Here is a 24,394-nt window from a genome sequence, read left to right on the forward strand (position 1 = left end):
TGTGTGTGTGTGTTTGTGTGTGTGTTCTGAGCTGTGAATGTGGAAGATAATGCCTAAAACTGGAGCTGCAAACTTGGAAAGGCCTCCGCGGGAGGGGAAAGACTATTGAAGGTAGCTTCATGTATTGGTCTAAAAGCCTGGTTTCTGTTGGAGGAATTCCCAAGCCCTGGTAATGTTAACAAACCCACAAGGGGGGTTCACAGAAAGCCAATTACTAACACAAAGAGGATTGTCAGGGAGGAAAGGATTTATTGCAGAGGATATGCCAGCTGGGAGGGGGAGGTAGGGACTGCCTCACATCCACCTCCCTGACCAACCGGGTGAGGGAATTTTCTGGAGGTTAAATGAATAATGCGTGAGAGCAGAGAGCACCAGATGTTTGAGGTGGTGTGCAGGGCAGCCAGAGCAGTGAGAATTCATGCTGGTACCTATGCCCCATGATCAAAGATGCCAGTCAAGTCCCTCCCCGGGAGGGACTGTAGGAATATAATGAGCTAGGGGTCAATGCTGAGCCTCCTCTCAGCCTGGTGCACAGGTGGGAAGCAGGACTAGGCTGTGCAGTGGGCCCTGGGCATGGTCTGTGGTGGGCATCGTGCACCTGCCTTCCCTGGGAGGAGACGTGGTGTGAGGCTCTGTGGTTCTTTCCTGGCTTCGAGAAGGTTCTGCTGTTTCTGGGAGAGAAACTGGAAGGCAATGCGTAGTGCGTGCGACAGCAAGTCACTGAGCCTGCTGGGCTCTCTGTCTTATCTTTTCTGATGGCCTTGAATTGCTAAATTCCTGGTGCTGAGAAAATCTGTCTATGGCGCCACCAATTCAAGGCCACTCAGACCAGTCAGCTCTGGCTACAATGTGAGCACTGAAAACTCACTGGAAACATAAGGAAACGAAAAACACTGTTTTTTAAACGTTTTCTTGCCCATGGAACCTGTTACAGGGCGATGCCAAGGCTGCCTGGGGCCCCGCCTGAACGAAGTTACGTCCCAGGCGGCCGCACCGGACCGGACCAGCGGAGAAGGGCCGGCAGAGGGCGCTGTGCGGCGGCGCCCGGGCCGCTCCCGCTGGCCACACCCAGGCCGCTGCAGGCCGGGGAGCCAGCGCTGCCTGAGAGGGACTGGTCTGCTTCCCTTGTGACCAAGAACACAGAGAATACTTTTCAGAAAGCATTGCAGAGTGAAGTTTGCTCCCTGCAAAGTCTGCCTGTTGCAGTTTTCTCCTATGAAACACCCTTCTGCTCCAGCAGAAGGAGGCAACACAGGTGGGTAGAGCAGGGAGAGGGAGCGTGGCTGCCCTGCCGTGTCCCTTACCAGAAGTCTGCGTTTTCCCTGAGCTTCCTTTTCTTCCCCTGTAAGCTGGAGATGCAGGCTCTGTCGCACGGATCTGTTCTGAAAAACAGAAAAGGCCAGATGGTGACCTCAACTTATGTGGGGCAGCGGTCCCGGGTGGTATTTGTTGTTAAACCTCTTTATATTCTTAAAAATAACGAAGGACCGAAAGAGCTTCTGCTCAGGTTTGTTCCACCTGTCAGTACTCGGCATACTAGAGACTAAACTCTATTTTTCAGTTAAGTTTCTAGTTAAACATTTTATTTGGTTAGTGAAAAAAAAATAAGCCTATCTCCTGCTAGCACACACAAAGCTTTTAAAATGATAACTATATTTTCAAAATAAAAAGTATTCAGTTTGAACGGTAACAGTGTTTTCCATTTTTGCAAATCTCTTCAGGAGAAGGCAGTGGGGTTCATGTCTCTGTTCCTGCACTCCCCTGCTGTGATGCCACACATCACAGGTCACACGGCCTGTTAACCTCGACTGGTGGAACAGTGAGAGCGAAAAGTGCAAACGACAGCCCAGCATGTCATGGACAGCGCTGACCTCGGTGCCCCACCAGCTTCAATGATCACACCGTTTCCTGTAGATTAGAGGTGGGGAGTTGGGGGTAGACTGTAGCAGCATCTTATCCCAAATTTCAGGGTGGCAAGTACAGCCTGGAACCCTGGACACTCCGGGAGGTACCCTGATCCTGGGAGGAAGTGTCTGACATGAGGGTCTGTGAGATACTCAGTTTGCAGAAAACCCGGCAGCATGTCAAATGGCCCATGAGATGAATCAGACAGTGCACAGCTGGCCTGGTCCTGAGATTGCAGAACTCCTGATGTAGGGCAGACTAAACTCTGTCTCCAACACATAAAATCGAGAAGTCACTCAGAGAGCAGTTGGTTAACCAAAATTTCATTTCAAATTAACTGCCTTTCAAATGACTTCCAAAATGTGTCATTTCCTTCCTGCTTTTGATGATGAGATGTGTTCACTGTGCTTCCACTTCCTCCCCAGCAGGCATCCGGGCTGCTGAGTCCTGTGTTAACAAACTGCTGCCTCCCGCTGGGGCCTGGGCATCTCCTGTGGGCCTGAATTACCTGGTGTCTGCCCAGCACAGCACTCAGTGCCAGGTGGCACGAGCACACCCCTAGGCCACTGTTATAGGGAATAAACCAACCAGCAGAGCCAATGCTTCGGCAGCAGCACCGGTCAGGCTGTGTCCCTGTACCCGTCTCACAGGTCTCTGTCATGTGGGTGGCCAGATTCCTCTTCTCCTCCTGTACTGCTCAACCCTGCTACAAAGTTCCCTCACCTTCATCATTCGGACTCTCTCAGACCTCTTTCCAACACGATTTCTCCTCTGGGTCCCTTTGTCTGCCCAGTCTGAATCCTCCTCTCCACTGACACCTCTCTCCCTGTCTCCACCTATCTCTCCATTTAGCCCTTTCTTCCTTCCTCCTCTCTCCTCCATGTGGCTCCTCCACGGCTATGCTGGATCTCTTACCTGATTAAGATGCAGTCTACAAAGGAAGTAACACCATATCCATTTTTTAGGTAAGAAAAATCAGGCACAAGAGAATTAAGTAAACTTGCCTAGGGTCTTCTTGCCAATGGTGGCTGCTACCAGCGTGTGACCCTGTGGCTGTCTGACCCTCATCCTGTGATGTCTCTTTAAGCAGCTTCTTCCCTTGATGCGCCCTGTTCCTTGCTCTCCCGTGTGCTGCCTTTGCAAGGTCCCACCCCCCACATCTCAGCAGTGTGCCCTCTAAACACACCTTGCCATAGATTGTGCCAAGAACTGCTCTCGGCACTGGGGTCAGAACTGGGAGCCTCACTTCATGGAGCTGCCTCTCTCCCTTTCTGACCAATGTGTGGGCTCATCTGCTTCATCTGTCTCCTCCTTCATCCCAGAAGCACGTTTGTCTTGGGCAAATGCGGACTGGACAGAATTTTGCCTGGTGCTTTGTCTTTGGCAAACTGCTCCCCCTTCAAGGGCACTTTGCTTCCCATTTCCATTTTGTTCCAAGCCTTTAGGATGTTAATTGGCCACAAGCCACTGCTTTTCCTCCTCTGTATTTTCCAAACTGTTACATGGGGAAGCTGTGCCATTTCGGGGAAGTGGCTGACTATTTGGCCAGGGAGAACATTCCAGGTAAAGGAAATACATCTTGCCAAGCCTCAGCCTGGGAGCATGTTTGCTTACTTGAGCAGAAGCAGAAAGCCAGCTTTCCTGGAAGAAGAGAGAGGATCGGTTGGTGGGGGGATTGGTTACCTGGAGGGTACAAGCCATGGAAAGATGTTAGGATCTGAACCCAGGACTTCTGACTCCAGTACTGTGAGCTTATCCACACACCATGCTGCCTCTTCAAACGGTTATCGTAAGAGATGGTTTAGTTTTGTTCAGGCACAGAGGCTCACATCTGTAATTCTAGCAATCTGGGTGGCCAATGTGAAAGGGTTGCTTGAGTCCAGGAGTTTGAAGTTGCAGTGAGCTAAGATGATGCTACTGCACTCTAGGGCAATAGAATGAGACCTTGTCAGGGAAAAAAAAAAGAAGAAGAGCTAGTTTGATTTTGAAGATAGACAAAAGTGGTGGCTTGGGCTCCTCAGTTTACTGGTAAACCCACCAACAAACAGAGCAAACAGAGCAAAGGCCATTCACAAGATCAAGAACGTAGAGATAAGACTTCTTAACATGCCCCGTGTTCTTCACAGAGGTGTGCCCCAAGTCTGGGTCAGCATAGGGCATGAAGGGTGAGGAATCTGCCATTGAGCGGGAACCACTGGGCCCACGAGGACCTTGTTGCCTCCAGCAGGTGTATTTTTGCACTCTGATTGCACAACTGAATTGTGCCTCACCCTGTTCATATGTCAAAGCTTTGACTGCCAGGGTGACTGTATTTGGAGACAGACTCGGAGGTAATTCAGGCTCAGTGAAGTTAGAGTGAGGCCTGAACTTATGGGAATGATGTGCTTGTAATAAGAGGAGGAGCCAGAGAGAGCTGTCTCTCCAGTGTGCAGAGAGCAAGGCCTGTGAGGACACAGGGAGAGAGTGGCTGCCTACAGCCGCGGGGAGGGCTCATGAGAAAGTAGCCCCACTAGCGCCTTGATCTGGGATCTTTAGCCACCAAAACCTTGAGACGAGAAACGTCTGTTATACAAGCCAGCCAGTCTGTGGTATCTTACTGTGGCAGCTTGAGCTGACTAATGCATGGTCCAATGAGTCACTTCTGTGGCCTGTTTCTTACTATGCCTGTGGGTCTCTGGCAAGCCTGGGCTGGGCCTACCTCACCAGTAAGCTGCCCCCCACTGACTTCTAAGAGGGCCAGTTTTGTTCACAGGAGGGCAGGGCAGGGGGTGATTTGGAATTCAGGATGTTTAAGTTGTGCATGGGTAGCTCTCCATCTATAGTATGGGGAGGATAATATCGGTGCTTTTGGGATAAGTTCCAGATGTAAAATTCAATCTGATAATTGCCGACATCATCTGTGTACAAACTATTGTACTGAGAATGATATAATGGTGAATGGTCATCCCTCATGACACAAATTTCTTAATAATGTATGTATATAAAACAGTAGTGAAAACGTTTTAAGAATGTGATATTTCAAAATAAGGCGATTTTTCACAACTATTAACCACTTCCCAGAAACCTTGGCCATAGCCTACTCCTCACAATTCTGTGGCTTTCTCTTTCTTGTATCTTTGGGGCAAAATGAAAACAAACACACATGGAACTCCAAACCTGCAGTATAGGTGGTGAATTTCAACCATCCCTGAAGAGAAGGGCTGAGTTCAACAAGTTTGGGTTGTTTATAATTTCCAGCATACAACTTTGGTGGTCTAATCTTTCTTTTTTGAGACTGTGTATTTATTCCCAAATTTCCAGAAGTGATACAGATATATTTATGTAAGAAGTTGTTTATAGATGTCTGCATTTGGGAGGAGGTCAAGGAGACCCAGAGCTGCTTTGAGTCATAATGAGTTTGGCTTCACTGACATCACTTCTTACGCAGAGAGGATTAAAGTCATTTGTTGTAGGAGCCCCAATGGGCCATCTGGAGGAGTTTTAGAATGCCTGCGTCTTCATCATGAGGGCAAATGCCCACTTCCAAGCTCCCGCTGCCCAGGGCACTCATCATAATCGTTGTGCTCATAAATTGTTGCAATCTTTTAAGTAGAAACACAAGTATGCTCTATTTTCAGAGCATTCAAAGTAGGAAAATTCAAATACAAAATACAAATTAGAGAACAACTCTAAACACAAAATAATTATTTGTTTTAAGAAATGATTCACTGACAATATCATTTGCATGAAAAACTCCCCAAAGGCATTCAAAATGCAAGTCGAATAATAAAATTTTTATTTATACAAAATATCAAGTTGCATGTGATTGTTTGCATGTCTGTGGGGTTCTATGGATGTGTTTTGTAACTTATTCTGCCCTCATAAATACTTTGCAAGATGGGGCATATATTGTTATTCCCATGTTTTGGATAAGAAAGCTAGGGCAAGTTAAGAGAGAAGGTCTTTGTCCAAGGTCACATTGCTACAAAGTGTCAGAGACCAGGCTAGACTTCAACTCATTGGACTCCTCAAAAAACACTTTCCTTGATTAGGAGGATACTCAGGTTTTATAGTGGAGAGGCCAGTGCTTTCTGATCAAAGATGGCCTTTTAATTTAAAATATTCTTTATACCAAGAAATCCTATTTTGGGGTAAAAGTTTCTTAGCTCCTTCAGGATATTTATCTATAGTGAGTATCTCATTCATTTGGAGTTTTCCCTAAATCATCATTTAAAATGATTCAGACAAAAACTAATCTACACTGAACTGTTTGAAATTCAGAATAATATATGGTTTCAAGACGTATTAGTAAACTGTGTTTGGAAAAACGAAAGAAAACAAAAACCATTTTTCTTGATTAAGCATACTTCTTCAGATTTATATTTTCCCTTGAAACATGACTCAGATATTTAGAACCTATTTTGGAGTACTGTCTATAAAAGGTCATCTGATTTCCAAGGAAGAGTAGTTGGAGCTCTGTGAGTTTCCAGAAGGAGGACTAAGTATATATTTCATCAGACTCATCATGGAAGCTTTTCTATTAGTCAGGATTCTCTAGGGAAGCAGAACCAAGAGAATATGCCTATATTTATATCTCTAGCGGTATCTGTATCTATATTTACACAGAAAGAGATTTATTATGAGGAATTGGGTCATGTGACTAGGGAGGCTGAGGAGTCCCATAGTCTGCTGTCTCCAAGCTGGAGACCCAGGGAAGCTGATGGTGTAATTTTAGCAAGTCTGAGGGCCTGAGAACAGGAGCACTGATGGTGAGTCCCAGTGAGAGCAGGAGAAGACCAGTGTCCCAATTCAAGCAGTCAGGAAAGGAGAGAGAGAATTCTCCCTCTGCCTTTTGGTTCTGTTTAGACCCCCTCTGGACTGAATTATGCCCACCCACTGTGGGGAGGGTGATTCCCTGATTCCAATGCTAATGTGTTCCAGAAATACCCTCACACACACACATAGATATTTGGACATCCTGTGGCCCAGGATCCAGTTAAGTTGACACCTAAAATTAACCATCACACATTAAAAAAAAAAAAAAAAAGGATCATGCCCCGTTATAAATGCATTCAACAAGATTTTGCATTAAGATTTTGTTGTTTGGATTTTTTTTTTAAGCTAAAGAGTTGATTCAGCCAAAACTGAAACACACAGGCCCCAATGTGGCCAGAACGAGGCAACCTTTGCTCTAGTGAAGAGTTGTGGGTTTTCAAAGTGAAGTGTTCTGTGCTCAGAGATGTGTGTCATTCCCTTGCAGGCAAACTAATAAAATTAATTTGTCCTTATCTTCTCTAGCAGAAAAGAGAGAATGAATTATGCGCAATTAGAGATAATCAAGAATAAATTGTTTAGCTTCGAGGCATGGCTGTATATTTTTATTGAAAATACAGCCTATGTGTCCCTCCCAGAGTAATGACACGGCTCCTCTCAGAGGCACCTGAGGCTCCTCCTCACCTCCTGAATAGCAGCCCGCCCCTGAGCATCCTCTGTGCTGCCAGCCAACCTGCTCTTACAACATCTCTGCCCTCTGGGCACCCGTATATCCACCAGTCCACATCAGGGTGCTCACAATTTCCAAACAGCACTAGATTTTGTTACGGTTTCTATCCTTGTCCCTCACCTGAAATGTCTTTCTCTTTATTTTTCCCTCCCTCAATCTCTTCCTGCTAAATTCTGGCTTTTCATTAAGGATTAAGCCAAATAGCCCATTTTTCATGAAGCCATTGCTTGAATCAGAATCTTTTTCCTCTGTGCTGTGCTGGGGGTTTCTCTCCACCTCACTTGTGACACCCATCACTTTCTCAGTTACATCTTGGTGTTTGGTAGACATGTTTTAAGTCCTTTGTGAGACCATATTTTACTCATCTTTACATCGCTGGGGTGCCCAGCACCATGCCTGACATAATTAGCAGGCACCCAATAAAATAACTTGTGAAATTAAATTGAATGGTATTTCCCATATTTTAGAAGTTCATTTCAAATAAAATTATAAAGAATTCTCTTAAAAGTCTGACTGGAGAGAATATGAAAAATTTTTCAGTTTCTTTACATTGTAGACAACAAAATGCCACTTCTGAATAGGCAGCGGTGGGGTGTGACTATTAGGTAGTTAGGGAAACTGGCCGCTGAATTTGGCAAGGAAAGAGGCAGCAGGGGAGACACAACTTTTGATACCAAGTGATAAAACTCTGAGAAAATTTGTTCCTCTCACCAGGATCCCTGGATACTATAAAACTAAAATCAGGTGGAATTGAGCTACCAAAATGGGGATTACCAAAAAGGTAAGAGGACATTAGGGTTTGTGCTCCTGTGAGACTCTAATACTGCCTGGACAGGACAGGAGGCCGGGCTTAGGTGGTGATGGGAGTGCTGGGGAGCGAAGTAGATACAGGTGAAGCTGCATTTGCCCACTACTCATCACCTCCAGTATGGCCTGGTTTCTAACAGGCCATGGTACTGGTCCTTGATCCACAGGGTTGGGGACCACAGCCTTAAAAGATAAATGACCCCAGTCCCCTTTTCATATAAGTCAGAACATCTGGCAGGATTAGGAATTACTGTAATCGATCACCAGATGTGCTCTTATATCCAAACTAAATTGATGTGATCTGTTTTACTGTAACTCTGAGCAAGTTTGGTGTGATTTTGCATGAACTAAACCTCCACAATCGTGTATAAACACCATGCTGGTGCAGTGTGCCAGGGTGTCGCTGAATGACTTCTCCCAGACTGCAGTCTGCATGCTACCACCCTAGTGAGACTCCTGAATAAAACTGGCTTTAATTCTCTGCAGGCCTGAGTATTGTTTTCTTTAGTTGGCAGATGGCACTACTAATACTGTTACTTAAGCCAGGGTGTAGGGACAGAGGAAACAATTTTATTCCTTTTCTTTAATTTATACTTTAAAATTTTCATTTGTGTGAAATATTTTGTGGATTAATAAATGAAACTCTTGCCTGGCTGGCAGTGTGGAGCCACACAACGCTTGGAGTTACTGTTAAAGGCGTGGGTCAGCAGGAAGTCCAGGAAGCTGGCAGTCCCCAACTGTCTAGATGTGGTCAGGCTGGACCCTGCACTGAGAACTGAGAATCCGTTCTGCCTGCGAGCGGCTTCCGCTGAGAGGCACCTGCACCTTCTGCGCAGGGCTGTGGTTGGTCCCACCCAGATCTACTGGGGACATCAGAGGAAGAGGGTCACAGTCATCTGTTTCAGCTGAGGCTCCAAAAATTGTGGCTACTTCAATCATCCAAACCCCAGAGTAACTGAAAATAGTGGGGAAGGGCCCAGATGGGGCCACAAACTCATACCTCAGAGGCAGATCTGGGGAAAACACAAGCAGCCAGCAGCTGCGACAAGACGCGTTAGAACAAATGATGCTGGATTAATTAATAGCCTCATTTGTGAACATAAATAAATAGAAACTTCTAGTCAAAATGGCTTCAAAGCATCATACGTCATTTTAAGAATATTAGTTTCCATCAGACTTTACACTCTCATCCCACCAGACTAATGGGAAATTCAGTTCTGGTGGTTACAGGGGTTGCTCAACTTGATAGTTATGCAACAGGTTGCTTTTTTCCTAACTTGAGGGTTGTGCAAGGCCCCCAGGTCCTGCGTGAGCCAGCTCTTTAGGAAGGCCCACAGCCACCAGTCCACATGGTTCCACAGACCCTGCCTGCATGTTCTCTTTCTGTCCAGCATGCCCGGCTGTGCCCACCCCACATTTGGAATGCAGGGGTCTCTGGGTGGGGTGTGGAAGTCCCTGCGCTCAGAATTCAGTCTCCTTACATCATGCAGCTAACCCTTCCGATTCCTACCCCCCATGTAAATTGCTATCTGTTTCTATTTATTTAATCTCTCTGTGGATTCTCATGCCAGTGCCACGCTTTAAAAATAATTATTAGAGCTTTAAAATATGTAATTAACGTTCTCACAAGTTTTCTCATTATGGTTTTTTTTTTTTCCTGCTGGTCTTTGTTCAAGTTAAGCAATTATCTCCATCTACTTGTGGGAGAAATGTCTTCAGATTAAGGATTTCCCATCACCATATCCCTAGGATTACCCCACTGCCTGACCATTCTCCCTGGACTAGGTCTATTTTACAAGCTCTTTTCCAAGAAGAAAAATGAACTTTCTGTAGAAATCCATGTCCCTTGCGAATCTTCTCTCCTTACCCATTTTTGGCCAGTATAACATCATCTTTATTTGCAAATAAATTGTCAATTGGCTCAATTAAATCTAAAACAGAGAATTGGTCATTTAATCTCGTTACAAAATATAATGGCATTTGTTTCTTAGGTCTCTACTGAAAAAAGCACAATTTCAGTATCATAATTCTACCAAAGTCTACACAGCAAAAATCTGTTCTACCATTTGAACTTGAACTCTGTCCGCATTTGCTTGAGGGGAGATACCTAATCTTTCAAATAAAAAGACCTTTATCTAAAACTCAGCACACTCCTGGCTTTCACGTTGGTAGATAAAGACTTCCATTTTGTTTCCTTCCCCAAGGAAAACATTTTTCACCAAAAAGAGGACTCACCCTGGCTGGAAAAAGAAAAAATAAGTCCTTAAGTCTCTGTCACCATCTGTGTCTCTCTGTTTCTCTCTCTCTCTCTCTCTCACACACACACACACACACACACACACACACACACACACGACACCACAGGCCAAAAGACAGTAATAACTCACATCCCATCCAGTATTGCTCATCCAAGAGACCTTGGTTGTTCTCAATCTCAGTTTTGTCTGGGCTACTTTACCTTTGAAAGGTTGTTGAGATTTCTAATTGTCATTTGAAAATCCTCAATAGAAGCTTTCTCCCTTCTTCCTGGAGCCCAGCCCTTCGCCAACCCTCTGACATTACGGGGCCTGCTGCTCAGGTGTGAGCCCCAGGCAGCACAGACACCTGACTGGTTGGCAGCTCTCTCTCTGCCTCATCTGCAGGGCAAATGTGCTCACTGCAAGCCCCATTTCACCCTCCTCCCAGCGGAGATTCAGTGGGTTTAACCACCCACCCTACTCTAAGCGTGAGTTCTGAGCATCCTCACTCTGTCAGAGGAACCCTTTTCTCTCTCTAGCTTGCTTTGTGGGGCATGGAGGGTATGTGATTGGAGCAGGTCCTATCAAAGTAAAGCCTAGGACTTGAGCTAGATTATTTGGGTGAGAGATGCCCTGTTTATTTTCCTAGAAATAAATAAGGAAGCATGTAGCCTTAGACGCTTGCAATTACCATGAGGGGACTCAGCCAGGTGGTAAAGCCAACCTCTGCAGAGAATAGCCCCCAGGGCCATGTGTGCCTGGAACCAGAAGTCCAACTTCCCTTAGTATATTTCAATTCAATAAGGTAGTGAAATGCCTTTATTGTGTAAGCCACTTAGAAATGGGTTAACTTTTCTTGAAACTGAAAATATCCTAAGTGACATATCAAACCACCTCTGACCCCTAAGAGAAGACTCACCTCCCACGGGAGGACCGGGCAGGCTTTCCTCAAGAACTCAAGTCCAAACCTCATCTTCCCCTGCTTCCCTTGCCCCTGTCAGTGTTCAGTTTCCACTTCTAGTGGCCTTTTTTGACTTGTTTTTCAAAAATTTCAGAATTTCTTAAAATTTTAACTTAAATTTTAATTTACTTCATCAATGCATATTCACAAACCAGACAGTTAAACAGTTCTTGAAATGAGAAGCTCCCATCCTACCCTCCTGCCCCGACTTCTCACCCTAGGTTATCCTTGTCCATTATTTTCCCAATTGATAAATTATATGCTTCTCCCAATATTGATAATTTTTCACCTTTAGTTGTTATGCATTTGCTGTGATGGAAGAAGGAAACTTAGATTTCTTAGGCCTCTCCCATGAGTACACCCATCCTCTCCCCTTGTTTCTTGAAAAACATTTTATCACAGTATTTATCCATAGTAGCCCCTCTCCTCCAAGGGGAGCATGTTCCAAGGCCCTCTGTGGACTTATCATACACTGGTCAGGCTGTATCTATTGCAATTTGAAGTACAATTGCAAAACTAAGGAAAAACTTTCTTTTTCCTTCCTCACAATTTTATGGTTAGAAGACTTATTCTCACTGTAGATCTTAGTAACTTCATAATACAACTTTTTTCTTCCCTTTTAAGTCTACAACTTTCATCTTTTCACTTAAAGGAAGCACTTTACAGCTTTTCTTTGGCATATCTGAGTTGCCAATATTGGTACCCTTGTGTTTTGGAGGCATTACTAAGTAAGATAAAGGTGACTTGAACACAAGCACCATAATACCAGGACAGTCAGTCTGATCCCAGACATGGCTATGGAATAACTCACAGGTGGGTATAATGCTGCATGCAGACGCCAGACAAAGGGACAAGTCACATCCTGGCCAGGACAGAGTGGGGTGGCATGAGATTTTATCACATTACACAGAATGTCACGCAATTTAAAAACTAAGAATTGTTTATTTTCTGGAATTTTCCATTTAATATTTGGGCCATGATTGACCATGGGTGACTGAACCTGTGGAAAGTGAAACTGCAGATGGGGATAGACACTACTGTGTTTACATTATTCTCTAGGTCAATATTATTTACAACTGAGTCATGTAGTGTACTATGGTTTTATATTCCCTCTCTTATAAGACAATTTATTTTCCCTTAGCATTCAGTATCAGCAGTCTTTTCAATTGTATATTTTTCTATGTATTTGTCACTAGTTCATCCCCAGCTCTCCAAGAGAAATATAACTCCCTTTTCATTAGCTTATTTTCTTTTTCCTATTTTCTACGCATCCCTCCCAGAGCCCTTTAAAAGGTAGCCCCAACCTGAATGTATTGCTTTCTGAATCTACTATATACCAACATCCTGAGAGTCCTCTTCACCTTTCTCCGGTGATGGATTCCTAGATTCCTAGCTGCGGTGTGTTCCTCTGTTTTGGTTTACTCTTTTATTTTGAGGGAACACATCCTTCAGCAGCTTTCTAATAAAAGTATAAAGGTGATAAAAATGTTGAGACCTCTTGTACTGAATCAAATGTCCCTATCTACCCTCTCATTTATCTGTTGGTGTCTTTCATGTTAAGGCATTTTCTTCAAATGTGTAGTGGTGATTGACAGCTATTTATAATTCAGAGTGAGACTCTAACAGGTTGATCAGATGCTCTCTGGGCTCTCTGGGAGTGGAAGGGCTAAGTTGCATTGAGGGTTTCACTGTCAAATGGGTAATAGGGCAGAAACGAGATTTTGTGTTGGAAAATTCCCAATTGTATATCTGTTAGCCTTTTTTTCTCACACTGGGCAGTGTCCCCCATAGGAAGATCCTAGGGTCCTGTTGTGACAGGGTATGATTCTGTCTGTCATCATTCTAGCAGCTAAGGGAAGGGCACTGGGGTTTTTTAGTATGAAGAAGGGCTTAGTCTCTTCCTAGCTTCAGAGTACCATTTCCTTTCTGCTCTCCACTGGGCCTGGGTAAACAACCCCAAAGAGAAAACCTTACTTTTCTTGCAAGAGTGGGGTAGAGGGCCCCATATTCAGAATTTCAGCCAATATTCCTGGAGGTTTACTAGGGTAATAATGGGGAGAGCACAGACAACACTTCTGCATGGAGGTTTTTAAGACTTACTAGATGTGTGAACTTGAACAAGTGTCTTAATTTCACTGCACTTCAGTTTATTCCTCTGAAAAATGGGAACTCAGAGCTTTGGTGTGATTGTTAAATGGGATTAATAAGTGCACAGGGCCTCGTAGAGTCTTCCCAGCATGAGGAGGACACTTATTTGTTGACAGTACAGTGTCATGGTGGTAGCAGTGGGTAGTGTTCTTAGCCTTGTCTCAGTGGATAGAATGGGGCTTTGGATAAACTATCTATCTAGTGTGTTTCTATACTCTCTCAAAGGGGAGGCAGCATCACCTTCTTCACATTCTGCTGAACCGCTAATGGAGTTTCAGAGGTACGCCAACCTTTGCAACTTGCCTTCCACCTTTTCCTTGAGTGCTCAACCCAAACCCTTAGAGCTACTTCTTGGATTTTGGCTACCATCCCATGGATTAAAGGGAAGGAATGAGAATTGCAGTGAAATCAGTCAAACCCAGTCTCAAAGTAAAATTGAGATAAATGTCCATGCCCCTACAACCCCAATTCTCCCCTCTTCTATGTAAAATTCCTCGATTATAGGGAAACGCTGCACGGCTTCCTCCTACTTTGCCCATCCTTCTCACTCCTCTGGCAAAGAGAGGCAAAGGTCTTCTCTCTTCACAGTAAAATTCCTCCTCTCCCCTATTTATAACCAGCTCTCTCTGGCCTCAAATTATACCCTGTCTTTTCTCTCACTGCTCCTACTTGGGACCATGGCTCTGTTTTGTCAGAGGCAAGCCTTTGTCTTTACAGTCTTGTTCTTATCTGCTCTGGGGCCTCCTGCAGCTTTGCTGGGGGGAACTTGGGGCTGCCTTAAAGTTAAGGATTTGTGATGCCTGATGGGCCACAGATCTAACACAGAATCATTATGCTCTGCATTTTCTAACCAGTCTGACATTTTAGCCTGTGAGACTTGAGTAGGGACATTCCCTTATATCTTCCTCATCAAGACTCAATCACTGAAAATACACCTAATAAGATTTTTGAAGTAGGTCTTATTATCAAAAGTCACAGTCAATTAAATGTTGAGAATTGATACTTAATGGGAATGATGTAAATAGAAAACTATTTGGAGACTGTGAGTGATGGAAGGTGGACACAAGGATACAAAAACAGGCATCACCTTACACTCTTGTTTCGTTTTTCAACCACACACAGACAGAAAAGTTGCACTTCATCTTTGCCTTCTGTGAATGTTTTCTAAGTGCAGCTCTTAATCTGTCCTTAAAATTCTCCCCAGCAAAGTAATAGAGCAAAGGATTAAGGCAGCTATTGGCTGCTGCCAAGGCCAGTGTGACAGTCACAGCTTTATGCAGCCCTTCTTTGCATATACCCACTTTCCATGAGACCAGGTGGAGGGTCCTTAGCGTGTGGTAGGGCAGGAAACACAGAAGGAAGATGATCAAGGCAATGATGATGGTGGTCAGAGCCTTCCTGTGAGAAACTCGTAGCCCTGCTTCTGGGACCTCCACTTTTAATAGGGCTCGAATAATCATCAGGTAACAGATGCTGAGTGTGAAGAATGGAAGCAGGAAGCCCATCACCAAGGCAACATAGTTCATGATCTGCAATTCAGTGATTTTACTGACATTCAGCTCTAAGCATAATGTAACATTGCCCTTCTGCTCAGAGCCATTCTTCAGGAGCACTGTTGGGGAAGCCATCATGAAGATCCATATGATCCCACACAGGATCCAGGCGCTCCTGATGCTGGAGATGTGGAGAAGCCGAAAAGGGTGAACAGTTGCCAGGAAACGCACCACACTCAACACAGTCAGGAAATAAATGCTGCTGTACATGTTGACATACAAGGAGTAAGACATAATCCTGCAGGCCAGGTCCCCAAATATCCAGTTAGAGCCTCTAAGGTAATAGTCAACCCTGAAGGGAAGCGTGCTTATGAACAAGAGATCCGAAATGGCCAGGTTCAGCATGAAAACATTCACAGATGTAGTCTTCTTGTAAGGCTGCAGGAAGACATATATGGAGAGGCCATTTCCCAAGGTTCCTCCAACAAATATTATCAGGTATATAACTGGGTAAAACTCTCTTTTAAAGTTTTCAACTGTGCAATTCTCGTTCTTGTTGTTATTGTTGTCATTGTTGTTGTTGTTGAAGGTGCTATTTGGTTCCATTTCTGATGTGGAGATGAGTGTAGGCAAAAACATAAGTTTCTTTCAGGTCTGGGTTAAAAAGAAACAGACACAAAAAATTACTTTCCTTTTTTGTTGTTTATCACGGATTATATCTTCCTAAGTTTTAATGAAATAAGGAGAAATACTAGTTTTTCTTTGAAGATGAGTTAAGAAAATATTGGCTAAGTTTATTTTATTTTATTTTATTTTTTGCAGTTTTTGGCCGGGTTTGAACCCGCCACCTCCGGTATATGGGGCTACTTCTTTGAGCCACAGGTGCCACCCCAGTTAAGGTTTTACTATATATGCCATTACATTTAATAATAAATGTCCTATTTTGTAGAATGTAGAGTAACCACTGATTTGTTTGGTGAAGCCAGGGCCTCAAACTTGGAGAATTTGTGGCCTAGTGCCCATATTCACATGGGTGCCTCCCTGTGATACTCTAGCCTAAATACTGGAGAACAGATTTCTCATTTGAAAGTATTGAGGACAGAAGGAAATGGCACATTTCTCAAGTGCTGAAAAAAAAGACCTGTCAACCTAATATCTTATATCTAGCAAAAATATCCTTCAGATATGAAGGAGAAATTAAGATGTTTTCAGATGATAGAAAACTTAGAATTTCTTTCCAGCAGATAGATCTTAAAAGAATGACTAGAGGAAGCTTTATTTATTTATTTATTTATTTAGAGGAAGCTTTTTAAACAGAAAGGAATCAGTAATAGAATGCACCTCAAAACATTAGAAAAGAAAAAAGAAAATGGTAAGCAAAAACACAAATAAATACAATAGTTTTTCCTTCTCTTTTTGAGTCTAAGTTTTACTGGATGGTTGAAACAGAAACTATAATACTCTCTGGTGTGGTTCTAAATATATATAGGGAGTTATTTAAGATTATTATATTATAAATGAGGGGAAATAAAGAGATATAAAGGGAGGTAAAGTTTCTACACTTCTCTTGAACTGGCAAAATGATGATGCTAACAGACTGTGATAAATAATATATACATAATGTGATACTTAGAGAATCCAGTGCTTTATTTTGATTTTAGCTCTGACTGTAGATAATTACTCTTTGTCAATTCCAGAGACTCAAGATCAGACCAGAGCCATCATCACCCACCCTCTAGCTCTCGTGGGCTCCCCTCCACCTAAAACTGCACACCATCCAGGCCAGAACCTGTGTGCTTCACCTGTCCTCACTGAAACACAAATGTGCATGCTTATCCCTACAGCTGGCACAATTTCACCAGGGATGATCTGGAATTGCAATGGCCACCTTGGGGAACTTTCAACATAAACAAGATTGTTTACTTGAGAATCACTTTATTTTTTTATTTTTTTATTTTTTTTGAGACAGAGCCTCAAGCTGTCCCCCTGGGTAGAGTGCTATGGCATTACAGCTCACAGCAACCTCCAACTCCTGGGCTCAAGCGAGTCTCCTGCCTCCGCCTCCCAAGTAGCTGGGACCACAGGCGCCCGCCACAACGCCCGGCTATTTTTTGGTTGCAGCCGTCATTGTTGTTTGGCAGGTCCGGGCTGGGGATTCGAACCTGCCACCTTAGGTGTACGTGGCTGGCGCATTAGCCGGTTGAGCTATAGGCGCCGAGCCGAGAATCACTTTAGAAGAAAAAGTGAAGAAACTTCCAGAGAGGCAAGCTATTGCCTTGTGTTTCTAAGAGAGATTCTTTTGTTTAAAGTTGGAGATATCCCCTCCTCTATGTCCATAATTTGGCTTTTAATAAGTGCTGTCTTTTAAGTTAGATTAATTGATAAAATCTCTAAGGGTTTAAGCCAGTTTTTAACATCACATTTTTAATGTTATATTTCAAAATCTGTTTTTCTACACGTAACCTTCTTTCTTCTCTTTTCAGAGGGAACACAACAAGCCTTTTCGGTGCTAATTTCCTATTAATCTGAAGTAGACTCCCTTCCCTTCTCTTTCTCTCTCATTTTTTTCTCTATTCCCTCTCTTCTCTTCTCCCTTCCGTTTGAAATTAATGATTACCTTATGAAATAAGCCTTTTACTTTCCATGTGCATGTTCTAGGAATACTGACAAACAATGAAAATGTCTGAAAGAAAGAAAAAGTTAATACATCATATTTCCTTTCGTGGGCACTAAAAGTATATTTATATAATAGCCTTTAATATGATTATTAAGAAAGAAGAAAAGGGATTATCCTCAAGGTAAAAGAAGACTAAATTTTTGGCATGAATTAGAATCTTCAAAAAACTAATTTAATGTGAAAACTAGCATCAACATAATATTTTGATATATAAAAGCCTAGATTTTTTTGTTGTTGTTAATTAAATTAGATTTTCTACATTGGTTGTACGAGTTAAACAAAATTCCAGGATCTCCATGACTTTTTACAATTTAAAATTGTACACAGAGTATTGTATGAATGATAATAATGATTTTCAAAGGCTTAGTTTTCTCTAATTTTTACAATGCTACAAATTATAAGGATTTAACATGTTAACTGAAATTGCAATTTCCTGATTCTTAAGTAACTTTAAGATCTTAGGCAAATAATTCACTAATAAATAATCTTTGGATGCCTAGATAAATTCTAAGTAAGAACAAACACTGGTTGTTAAATATAAATTTTTAATTTATTTCATAAAAATGGCAATATTATTTACTTATACATCAAACTTCTTTAAATTGTACAAAATAAATCATAGTAGACAGGAAAACATTTAAATAACTTTGGTTTTCTCTCTTCGTTCAAGCCTGAACGGGAAAGTTGATTATTTTGATTAAAGATGATAATTAATATATATGGTTAGTACAGAGAAATATAAGCATGTATATAGAATAATAAACTGGTTTCTGTTTATTTATTAAGAAAGTTAGAGAAGTTTTCTCAGAGTGCAAATTTGTTATGATACACACATTATTTTATTCAGTAGGTTTAATTTTAAAGCTATAGTTAATATTTTAATTTTATTACCTATTTATGTATTTACATATCTGGTATGCATAATGCATACATGTAAAGGCATATCAATAAATTCTTTACTGCAGACTGTCACATGAATAATGTGCATAAAAAAGTAAAATTAGAATTCAGGTCTTCTTAACATAATATAATAAGTTATTTTATGTCCATATTAGTAAAAATTTCTTTTTGTCAATAAAATATTCCTTTAACTTTTAGTGCTTTTGGCACTTTAAAATAATTTTTTGAAAAATTTCTTGTTTGAAAAAAATTTCTTAAAAACTATTGTGGTGTGTTCTTACAGTGTCGCCTAAATTATTTCTCAACTGTAGACAATTATGACTTATATTTTATCTCCTTAAACAACAATTTTTGGCTTTCCCTTTCCAAATTTAGGCCTCAAATTTGTAATAATCAAACTATTAATATTTATTTTTGTGTCTAAACTATCTTTAAGTTTACAATAGTAGTTATCGGATAACACAAAATTTGTTTTTTCATCTTATGGATAGAGGGACAATGGGAATAATTAGATTTCAAAATATCCTTTGAAGTTTAATTAATTTAAAATGACTATGAGAGCTCTTTTGTTTATCCAAAGAGTGATAAAAAGCTGATAAATAAAAAGTTGATTTTTTCCAAGTTAAGCTTTTAAGTTTTCAAGGATTATATACTTTTTTGAGTTAAAACAACCGTGTTCACATTTAAGTATACAGTACTATAATAACTATGTCTCAAATAGCTTTTTCCCCCAGCATTCTAAAATCACAAACCTTTTTCCCTCTTTCCCTTTTTGTCATACAACCAGTTGAGGCTCAATCACATGGGCATCATCAGAGATTTATTGTTTATTTCAGTCTTTCCTTAGACTTAGCAGCTGCACCATGACATGGCTGTCCTGTGTAAGAACTATAGCACATACAGTGAGGCGTGTGGACCACTAGTTCTATGGTCTCCACCAAACTTAATAATTTTCCTGCTGTTTTTAATCGATAGAAAAAACTTGGAATTTTCCAGCTAGTCACCTTATCTCTTATGAAATTGTGTTGGTTTCCCTTCAAATATCATCAAACATTATAGTAACACACTAAACCTAGCTCCCGTCCTTCCTTCATCTATAGAAAAAGAAGCCCACCATTGGTTATTTCTTCCCCTTGCATGGGCCTTCTAGAGTGTCTCTTGGATATCCCCAATTTAATTTTGCTTGTTGTTGGTTCATACTAAAAGAGAAATACTCAAAGTTTCCAAGTAGGCTATGCTTCAGTGACTTGAATTTATCCTAAAATATAAGCTTTTCAAGAAATAATATAAGTTCAAATGGCTGAATTAATTGCCTTCATTTAGACCTGTCTGCTAGAAAAAGATTAAAGAACAAATACTTACACAATGATATAAAGAATATGATTTTAGATTAGTCCATGAATTCAAAATGCTTTAGAAATAAAGAGATCTCTTGACACTATAAGAATGCCTATAAAATAGACAAAATTAAAGAACCTTGAGATGCTTTGCTGTTGCCTAAGGAGACACCTACAGTAAAAGCAGAATTTAGCACAACTGCTTCGTGATATTTCTACAATAGCAGAGATAAACTAGCAATGATATTAAACCAGCATTTCTGGTGTGATTACAAGGCTATTGCCAAGGATGTCCGAATAGGCGCCCTGTTCATGTCAATACAATCCCAGGTAGAACACAGACAACCAAAGCCTCAAGGCTTCTCTGAACATTTCCCAGCAGGTCTGTTAATATGTCCTGGCATTGTTTACTCACAGGGTGTGTTAAGACTTTTCTTTGCTGAGTAGCTATGTCTGTGATGGTAGAAAAAAATTGATTAATTCTGTATGTGAGTTACCAATTTGGAAATCCCAACTTGCCTTTCTAGTAATAGAACCACACATTTTACTCTTCCAATTAATAAAGAACTCCAGAGTCTAACTTTTACTTAAAAACTTTGCTGTTCACAAACATCAGTGAAAGTATCGAGAATTGAAGGAATTCTAGAACTCTCAATTTTTTCAGTGGCCTAAGTATTCCATCTTGATAAGATCAGTCTCCTTCAGGACTCACAACTCATCTCCGTCTGAGTTTCTAAGAGGCTACCTCATGTATTTGGGAGTTACTTTCAGTCTTTGATTCTACCCTGTTACAACCTAGTGTGATGACTGTAGGAAAGTAGCATTTCCAAAACACCCACACAAGCAGCCTCTGTGTGCTCTGAAACCTAGATATTTAGTCTTTCACAGAAGACATCAGGGAAAAACTTCTCTAGAAACTTTGTGGGAAGGACTTTATTAAGTACTGTTAACAACTGACACAGAATTAAGTCTCCAGTCCTAATCTTGGATTGGAATCTTCACATGCACCCTGGATTCACGTTTCTCAACTAAAATGACGTATATTCCCAAATACAGGAAGCCCGTTCCTTTGGGAGACCTCAGAAATTCACCAGAAGAGTTACATAAATGGACAGCTTCTGTCCAGAACAATGGGACAAACCACTGACAAAAGACACAGCTTTCACACAAGACAGAGCAAAATTAATTTTCTGATTTTTCAGCATTCCTTTTCTCTCCCTTTCCTCAGCCAGCCGTCTTGGCTGTTATTGTACGTTGGCCATCTCTACTACCTTACATGACTTCCCTAGTCTTCATCCAATTATTTTTGGCCCACTATGGTCCTCTCCTACTTAAGAAAAAACAAAACTCCCTCTCAAGCCCTCAGACTATAGCTACTATTCTTTCTTTTTCTTTTATTTTGTGTGTGTGTGGGGCAGAGTCTCACTTGGTCACCCTGGGATTGAGTGCCGTGGCATCATCATAGCTCGCAACAACCTGTACTCAAGTGATCCTCCTGCCTCAGCTTCCTGAGTAGCTTGGACTACAGGCACCCATCACAATACATGGCTAGTTTCTTCTATTTTCATAGAGATGCTCAGGCTGGTCTGGAACTCCTGAGCTCAGGCCATCCTCCCACCTTGGCCCCTCAGCATGCTAAAATTACAGGCATGAGCCACTGTGTCTGGCTGGTTACTAATTAGTTTTAAAAAAAATTTCAAAAATAAATTTTCTTCTACCTATCCCTTTTGATATTTGCTTCCCTCACATAATGAATTCTAAATTTTGGTCTTAAAAAATTGTACATTGACCTTGTGTCAACAAAACACTTCCGATGAGGTCCTTACAACCCTGTTGGTGATACGTAGCCCTTCAGGAGTCAGAACAAAGATCCAGCATATCTTGGATAAAAATGCTTTATTCCTTGAGAGACACTCCAGTCTGCTTTGTAGGACCTATTTGACTCTTCTGAAGGCATCCACCCCCCTTCAGTGACACATCCACACCACAGAAAGGAAAAGGTTCATTCCTCTTGTGATCAATGATTCTTAAATTCCCAGTGTCAGTACAGTCTGCCCTACTAGGACAATGCTTCTTATTTGGACCCACCTGCCACACACTGACTCATCCTGTGTATTCAGGAAAATGAATAGAGAATTTCAAGTGCTTAAAACTACCACTCTAATGAATCATCTTTCCCTAAAGTGAATACAAAGAAACTTCCAAAAGAGGTAAGCATAGATTGCATTAGACAACTGACTCCCTCTGTTATATGCTGTGTTTGTCATAGTCAAGGGTTGTCCAGATAGGCAGAATCAATAGGATGTGATAGATAGGAGATAGATAGATAGGCAGACAGACAGACAGATGGAGATATACAACAGGAGATTTATTAGGGGAACTGGTTTATGCAATTATGGAGGCTGAGAGGTCTCATGACAGGCTATACATAAGCTGGAGCATCTCTGGGATGCTGATAGTGTGGCTCAGTCTGAGTTCAAAGGCCTTGGAACGAGGAAAGCTGATGGTGTAATTGACAGTCTGAGGCTGAAAGCATGAGAAACTGAGGCCCTGGGAGAGCCTGGAGTTCTAATGCCCCAGAGTAGGACAAGGAGTGTCCCTGTGTCAGGAGAGAGAGCAAATCCTTTTCTTGCCTGCTCTGTTTGGGCCCCCAGCTAACCGGATGCTGCCCACCCACACTGTGGTGATTTTCCCCACCCTGACCACCAACTTGCACGATAATCTGCTCTGGAAACACCTCGCAGATGTTCACAGAAGCAACAGGTATTCCTGAAGCCAGTCTAGTCCACACCTAAAATGAATCATCACACCATGTGCACAACGTCTACCATGGCTAGGATAGCGCAACTGGAAAGGATCCTCCAAAACACGTCCCTGATGCTGGTAAAGTTAACTCTACACCGTTTGCTCTGGAAATTCATGGGGCAGAGTTGTCTTGGATAATCACATAACACCTAACTTCTTAGCTACTCAAAGGCAAATTTATGCTAAAGTAAACAATTTTGTGGTACCTGCATGCAAACTGCAGAACAACCCATGACTATGGGGGAAAGCTTCCTGGATGCCTAGAAAAGAAGAGGTAGATTTTGGGGGACAATGTTTTCATTACCTGGGTGTGATAATCTGGGTCCCTGTTTCAGAGGCTGTCATACAATAACCATGTTTGTTTCTACAAAGTCCTGATTCCTTGAATCCTACCTTCAAATTACCTAGTAGCATCCTACAATTCCTTTGTAACACTTCCTTCCTGAGACAATCCAGTTTCCAATGGTGTATATTTTCCCTGGATACAAGAAGTCCATAAACCCAACTTTGTTTTACCTACTGATATATTCCCAGTGGCTTTAGTCTAGAAGACATTGACCCTGAGAACCCACATAATGATCTAAAGAATAAAAGAGGTATGGTAAAGAAAAGCATGAGTTAATTTAATCTATCCAAAGAGATGATGGTTTATAAACATTATTTCTGATGCAGCAAAGATGTTTTTCAATTCTCCTTCAGAGACCTATGTGAGGATGTTAACTAAAAATATGATTGGCACATAAAAGGATGTCAAAACAAAAAAAACAAAACAGGATTTTTTTTCCTTTAATCTAACACTTCCCACAATGTCTTCCACAGAACATGAATCCCATGAGACCCTCTGTATAAACAAAGGCTCCAAGGGGAAAATCAGCCTAAGAATTACAGCAAGCTTCAGTTTCCCTGTCTTGGAGATTCATGATGCCTTCAAGGCTCTATGCGGTTCTGTAGAAAAAAAAAAAAAAGAAGCCCAATTTATACAGAATTTCTCTTCCTTCTTTTGACCCTGAAAACTTTTTTGCACATGAACACAGGGTAACATCTTATAGAAGTAATGTTCTATACAATCTTACTTGGAAAAATGCTGAAGTGATTATACAGTCTGCCTGGAATATGATTTTTGACAGAAAAGAGAGGGACTCTTTACCTAATGCTTCAAATTTGCCAGCAAGGGAGTAAGGCAGAGTGGGGTCCGGGTGCTCGGACCCAGGCAGCTCTAAGCCCACACTACTGGGTAAGTTAGCACCTCTGAGCACCCCTTACCTTATCTGCAAAATGGAGATTGTACTGGTTTCCCAGGGCTACCTTGACCATGTACCACAAACTGGGTGGCTTAAAACAACAGAAATGTATTCCCTCTTGGAGTTCTGGAGGCTGCAAGTCTGAAACCCAGCTGTCAGCAGGGCTGTACCTCCTGCCAAGGCTCTGGGAAAGAACCCTCCCTTGTGTCTTCTGGTCTCTGGTGGTCACCAGCAATTTTTGGCTTGTAGACACCTCACTTAAATCTCTTGACTCTCTCGTGACATGGCACTGTCCCTCTATGTCTTCTTTTTGTCTTATAAGGACACCAGTCCTACTGGGCTTAGCGCCCACATTCCAGTCTGACCTCATGTTAACATTACATCTGCAGAAACCCTACTTC

The 24,394-nt window shown here is 41.9% G+C and overlaps 1 protein-coding gene across 1 annotated transcript in view; it reads right to left on the reverse strand.

The window, feature by feature from the left end:
• Window positions 1-14,626: 14,626 nt before the first annotated feature.
• The window catches only part of CYSLTR2 (cysteinyl leukotriene receptor 2), a 29,636-nt gene continuing 19,868 nt past the window's right edge, over window positions 14,627-24,394 (reverse strand). The window contains exon 2 of the mRNA XM_012812746.2: window positions 14,627-15,687. Within this exon, the coding sequence (XP_012668200.1) occupies window positions 14,629-15,672 (1,044 nt within the window). The 5' untranslated portion in view covers window positions 15,673-15,687 and the 3' untranslated portion in view covers window positions 14,627-14,628. The remainder of the gene's footprint in view (window positions 15,688-24,394) is intronic.

Source organism: Otolemur garnettii, unplaced genomic scaffold, assembly GCF_000181295.1.
Source record: "Otolemur garnettii isolate 467f Iridium unplaced genomic scaffold, OtoGar3 scaffold00221, whole genome shotgun sequence".
Classification (NCBI taxonomy): domain Eukaryota; kingdom Metazoa; phylum Chordata; class Mammalia; order Primates; family Galagidae; genus Otolemur; species Otolemur garnettii.